This window comes from Heteronotia binoei, chromosome 2, assembly GCF_032191835.1.
Source record: "Heteronotia binoei isolate CCM8104 ecotype False Entrance Well chromosome 2, APGP_CSIRO_Hbin_v1, whole genome shotgun sequence".
NCBI classification, from domain to species: domain Eukaryota; kingdom Metazoa; phylum Chordata; class Lepidosauria; order Squamata; family Gekkonidae; genus Heteronotia; species Heteronotia binoei.
In genome coordinates, this window is record NC_083224.1 from 176,552,877 (window position 1) to 176,558,876 (window position 6,000).

At 51.9% G+C, this 6,000-nt stretch overlaps 1 protein-coding gene across 1 annotated transcript; it reads left to right on the forward strand.

Moving 5' to 3' along the window:
* The first annotated feature begins 1,728 nt into the window (after positions 1 to 1,728).
* GADD45B (growth arrest and DNA damage inducible beta) lies at positions 1,729 to 4,503 on the forward strand. Its single transcript, XM_060232512.1, has 4 exons — positions 1,729 to 2,045; positions 2,206 to 2,307; positions 2,563 to 2,779; positions 3,601 to 4,503. The coding sequence occupies exons 1-4, from the start codon at positions 2,002 to 2,004 to the stop codon at positions 3,712 to 3,714; spliced, it is 477 nt and encodes a 158-aa protein (XP_060088495.1). The 5' UTR covers positions 1,729 to 2,001; the 3' UTR covers positions 3,715 to 4,503.
* Positions 4,504 to 6,000: the final 1,497 nt, after the last annotated feature.

Consider the following 6,000-nt stretch of genomic DNA (forward strand, 5'->3'; position numbering starts at 1 on the left):
AGGTGGACAATACCGGTTTGACAAACCCTGAAAGCGTATCAAAAGCGGAGCCTCTCCATAAAAGCGCAGTCTACCCCCCCCCTCTTTTGCTCCCCCTAGGCAGCCTTTCATGCTTCTACTCCCCCCCTTGGGGTGGGGGGCAAGGGCCCTGCTTGGGGGTCACCCATCTCATCTTTGTCCCCATTCTGCAGCAGCACGAGGCCTTCGTCGCTTGCCTGGGAATTGCAGCAGCTTTCGTGCCAAAAGATGAAGCAAGAGCCCTGTCACGCTGGAAGCATGACCCAACCGAAGTGCAATGCGGGTCACCAGGCGTGCAAGACACCCGCCTGACTTCTCACCCAGTTGGGGTGGTGGCGAGCGCAAGCTCGGGAAAACCGATTCTCCCACCCACCCACCCGATCCTGATTCATCAGGTGGGAAAGAGAAAGCTTCCTGCCGCCGTTGGACCGGGGGGGGGGCGTAGTAACCCCCCTCGCCAGCTCCAAAGCCCCGATCCCCGTGCACCTGAATTTGGAAGCGCCAGGCCCAGTGAGCCGAAATGGGCACCTTAAGGCCCCGATCCGCGCGCTTCCCTCGCAGGTAGCCTCGCTGGACTTTGCTCCTGAGTAGACAGGCAAAGGCCCCGCACGCCGGTCTGCAAAACTGCAGCCGGAGCCTCCCACCGCCCGTCGACCCAGGTGCCGAGGTCCTACGAGGGGAAGCGTCCGGATCGCAGCCTTCCTCGGAAAGCTCTGGGGGGGGGGGGGGGCGCTGACAAGCAGAGCAAATATACCCGAGGCCCCCCTGGAGCGTTTTCTGCAGAAATGAAAGGCAGGCAGGGGGCGCATTCTCGGCGCAAGGGGGCGGGGTCGCCAGCGGGGAAGGGGACGGAGGGCGCCCTGCGAGGGCGTCGCGGGGGAAGAGCTGCAGACTGCCGAGAAAGAAACTCCCTCGAAACCCCGGGCCCCGCTGCCGCGAGCCACAGAGCCTTCTGATTCACCTCCACGTGCCCACGCCCGGGAACAGCCCCCGCCACGCGCGCCGCCGCCGTTTGCAGTTGCGCGTCCCCCCCTTTGAAAGTGGGTGGGGGGAGAAAAGGAAGAACCCCCGTCCCGCCCGTGCATTTTTTGCACCCTCTCCACACACACCCCCTCCCGACCTGACAGACTGCAACTTTTTTTTTCTTTTGCGCAAAATAAAATCGCCACTACCGGGGAAACAATATCTAGATCTAAAACAACAACAACGCAGAGGTCGTTTTTGCAAAATGCAAAAAAAGAGAGAGAGTCAAATCTGCACGCGTGCATTTTTAAGATTCTCGCTTGCTGCTTCTGGCAATAACTTTTCCAACCTTCCCCTCCAATCGTTTTGGACCATTTTGCATTGTAAAATAAAAAAGCATTTCCCCATAGAAACTCTTAACGGGCTTTGCAAAAAGAAAAAAGAAAAACCCTGCCCTTTTTTTCTGTGGAAATCCCAGGCCAGCTACAGAAACTTCCACTGCTGGGAAAATCAACCGAAACTCTTTCTCTCTTTTTTTTTTTTTTCCTTTCCCCTCTTTTAAAAAAAAACCTTCGCCGGCTTGCGACACTTCCCCACCCCCACGTGGTGGCTGCTAGAAGGCGACCAATCCCGCGGCTCTCTCGGACTTCCTTTGTGGCTCAGGAACCAATCGTAGGGGGAAAAGTCCCCGCGAGGCCACGCCCCCTTTGGAGATGTCATAAAAGGCGCTGTCAGCCGCTTTTCCCCACGTCAGAAATAGAACAGTCTTTAGAGAAGAATTCTGGTTCCGGATCGGGAAAACGACTTTGGTATTTTTGCTCCGTCTCCTTCGCCTTGCTGGATTAATTGCACCGTTTTCTCCTGGGAACTTGTGGTTTTTTTGCCTCCTTTTTTGGGGATCTGCTCGCTCTGCAATTCCCGGCGCTTGGAGGTGCCGATTTTGGAAACATTGCCGGCTTCTTTCGATTCGTTTTGAAGTCCCTCGCCCGGATTTGGGGTGCCGTTTGGATTAGTTACAATATGACCCTGGAAGAGCTGGTTGCTTGTGCCAACACGGAGAAGAAGTAAGTGCTTGGCCGGAGTCCTTTTTTGTGGGCTAAGGGCAAAAAAAGGAGAGAGAATCTACTTTAAAGGGGGGGGGGGGAACCTCTCTTCCCCCCTCCCGTGTGGGTTTCGCTCGATTCCCTGATCTGATCGTGTGTGTGTTTTCTTCCCTTTGCAAAGGATGAAGTCTGTCAGTGAAGCCGTAGAGGACCTCCTGGTGGCCGCCCAGAGGCAGGGCTGCCTGACCGTTGGGGTTTACGAATCGGCCAAACTCATGAATGTGTAAGTATTGGGTTTGGTTTTTTTCCCAAAACTGACTTGAGTGGAGGCGGGCAGGCTGGGCTGGATGTGCAGAAAGGGTTTTGCTTTGAAAGAAAGTTCTGCAAGTAGGAATCTCGTTCCCAGGTGAGGGGGGGGGGGGGGTGAGCAGCCTGAGCTCAAAAGGGGTTGTTGACTTTTGCAAAGGGCAAAGTCCCACCGGCTTTTTGACGTACCTGATCCTGACCGGGCTTCTGCCTTCTCTCCCTCCTCTTCCAGTGACCCAGACAGTGTGGTGCTGTGCCTGCTGGCCATTGACGAGGAAGACGAGGACGACATCGCCCTCCAGATCCACTTCACCCTCATCCAGGCCTTCTGCTGCGACAACGACATCAACATCTTGCGCATCTCCGGCATGGAGCGCCTGGCGGCCGTCTTGGGGGAGGGCCCGCAGGACAACGCCGAGCCACGAGACCTGCATTGCATCCTGGTGACGGTGAGTGGAGTGAGCACGCGGCTCAGGAATGCCCTGCCGGCGCCTCGAGCTGGTTGTTGTCTGGCCGGGGGGCACCTCTGTTTTGGTCACTTCAGCCTGGCAAGCCAGTGTAGCGCGTCAGGCTTGACAGCTGGGGTGGGCGTGGTGCAGGATTCGGCCTTGTCACCGGCTGATGAGTAGATCTCCGGGCATGTTTCAAGCACCTTCTCAAAACATCAAAAATTAGGGGAATGGTCTTTTTTTTTTTTGACCCTGCAGGGGAGGAGTTATTTTGGGGGGTGTCACAGAACGTTTCATCAGATAAGTGAGGAATGCTGTGGGGTGTGCAAGCTTGCTAACTTCACTGGTTTAATTTGGTCTGATTAACCCAAGAGAAACTTTCCCCATATTTTAAGGCTGAGTGTTGCCGTGTTGTTGTTGGGGTTATTTTTTTTGGGGGGGGGGGAGTATCACACGATCAGGGCTTTTTGAGAAGAGGGGTTCCTCGAATCTTTTTTGCATGCATATTGAAGGGAACAGACTGTTGCATAAAAATAGGTAGCAATAGTTCCTTATAGATCATGGATTTCCCACTCCAACGCACATAGGGGTTTCACTTTCTACCACTGGGGCAATTGAAGTCACTTAGACAACACTGCCCTCCCTGGCATTTTTCATGCTAGAGGATTTGGTGCAACAAATGCCGAAATTGACTTTGGAAAGGTGTCCCCTGCCTCGAGCTGCAGCCCCTGGCCAAGCATCTTCTAAGCAAGGCTGCATCGGATCGGGTAGTAGCCAGTCAGAATGTTTTTCTAATCCTGTGCCCTTTTCTTCCCCCCCAGAATCCACACACCGGGTCGTGGAAGAGTCAAGGCTTGGCCGAGGTGGCCAACTATTGCGAAGAGAGCCGTTGCAATAATCAGTGGGTGCCCTACGTCGCTCTCCAAGCACGCTGAACTCTCCCTGGCCTGTCGCCGGGGGTTTTGTGCTGAGTTCTGTGTTTTAAAAGGCCAAAAAGAAAAAAAAAAGAATATTGAAGGGGATGATGTTCTTTTTTTAAAAAACAACAACAAATAATCCACAAGCCACCACCGCCTGCCCGCCCTCGTTGGAACGGAGAGTGGGTGAATCACTGCCCTGGAAGATGACGGAAGAGGTCGGAGGCGGGCGATTGGCCGGGTGGAAGCTGCGTCAGGTGACTGCTGGGAAAGGAAGAGGAACAGGGGAGAGAGAGCCATGAAAGGCAGGCAGCTTCCCAGCTGGAATTGGCGAGCATGTGGAGAATGGCAGAGCCAAAGGCAAATGACTTCTGGGCTGCATAAACGGGGGTTGGACATTGGAGAGCCAGGGTCGTGTGCCAGAGAAGAGGAGTGCTTGGGCCAGAACTATTTCTCATGGGTTATGGGAGAGGAGTAAACGATGTGGTGGTCTCTGTGCCACGCGGCTCTTTGCAAAGGACTCTTTAACCATGGAAGGGAGAGAGAGAGAAAGGTGAAAAAAGAACTTTAATATCTGCTAGCTTATGCAAAAATTTATCTATATATATATATCAAATGGACTCTTTTTTAAAAAGAACTGGAGGAATAGGAGCTGTTATTTATTTCAAAGAAACATGCACAATGTCTTTTTTTCTTTTGCACTCGAAAGCTGATCACAGAGAAACAAAGTAAAAATATATTCTTGTACCTTATTTTAAAAAGTTGCAATAATGCTAATAAAAAAAATATGCATTCTGTAAGTAAAAACTTGTCTTGTTTTCTTGAAGTTTCATTCTTTGGGTTTTGCAAGGTTGGCCTTTCCCCAGGGTGTAAGCCCCCATTCAACTTAGTGCTACTTTCCCCAGGGTGTAAGCCCCCATTCAACTTAGTGCTACTTACTTTTGCGTAAGCATGAAGAGAGCCGGGAGGCCTATTTCTGTTGAAGGATGGGGGAGGGATGGGGTGTTTTAGTTTCTTTGCAGTAGGCCTTTGGCTGGTAGCCCAAATTCCTTTTTGCAGCATTGTTGGGGGAGCTGAAAAATATTGCAATTCTGATCTTCACATGAGTGAAGCCTTCCGGTTGTTCCTGTCTCTTTTAAGAAGGACACACGCCCTTTAAAAAAGCTGCCATTTAGGGGTTGACCATATTTTTGCAAAACATTGATCCTCTTGGTGTTTGCCATGGGATTAACATCCAGAACCGCAGAAGAAAACAAACAGGAATGTCTTTGGGGGAAGAGAATTATTTGTTGGCTTACAAACAAGCTTCAGGAATCTGGAGCAAGAACACACACACAAATGCAGTTTCAAAGACAGTCTTTTTTAGGTTGCAACTTCCGGTCCCAAGTGGCTCCTTTAAAAATGTTGTGGGTGAGGAAGTCCAAAACACACACAGATGCTGATAAGCAAGAAGCGCCAGCCTCTTGTTTAATGAAAGGCCTATGCAAAGCATGTTTATCTTTAGCTCGGGTGAGACGGGAAACCGGGTCGCTTGCAAGCTCGGGGAGGCCAAACTTAGAAAAGGTTTTTCAATATCCTGGTCTGATCTTCCTGTAGCGCAGATGTTTTGTCATGGTTGTTCCCATTACCCCGAAGAGGAAACTGTCTGCAAGGGGGAGGGGCTAGATCACAAACTTTGCAGGTGTCCAAGCCAAACATTGGCACCCAGCTTTCTCCTAACATGTAAACTTTGCACAAAACGTGCAGTCCTCAATCCAATGGAGAGAGGAATCTGCGGCCCTGAATTGGGAGAACATTAAGCAATCCCGGCTGCTTTGTTTCCCAATGTGTTGCAATGTACCAATTGTGCTCAGGAATGCAGTGCCTGCAATCCTCCCCCTTCATCTCAGGCTTCCTGCCGGCCTGTTCTTTGCAATGTGGGCTCTGCTTATTCTGGAGCGATGAGGGGAGCGCTCTCTGTGTATGCTCAGAGGCCTGTTCTTTGCTGAGAAGGGCGGAGATGCAGATTCTGGTTTTCATGAGCTCAGGGTGAAGGTGGGTTTGGCCTCTGGGCAGGAGAAAGTCGAGAGGCAGCCCCGGTGTTTGAGGCTGCACATGGGAAAAGGCACAGCTGTGCTGTAGCCAGCTGAGAAGGCACATGCTTAGCATGTGTTGCATGCCATTGACAGCCCCACCAGCTGTCCCCTGTGCAATCTGCATTTTGCCTTGGAAAACACACTCTTAGGTCACATGTACAGTTGCAAACAGGGTTGCCGGACTCCAGGCAGACTCTGGGGATCCCCTGGAATCTGCAGCTCAGCTCCT

Coding starts and splice junctions, on each gene's coding strand:
- GADD45B (XM_060232512.1), top strand. CDS start 2,002: ATGACCCTGGAAGAGCTGGTTGCTTGTGCCAACACGGAGAAGAA. Junction 2,308..2,562: donor TCGGCCAAACTCATGAATGT/GTAAGTATTGGG, acceptor CTCCTCTTCCAG/TGACCCAGACAGTGTGGTGC. Junction 2,780..3,600: donor TGCATTGCATCCTGGTGACG/GTGAGTGGAGTG, acceptor CTTCCCCCCCAG/AATCCACACACCGGGTCGTG.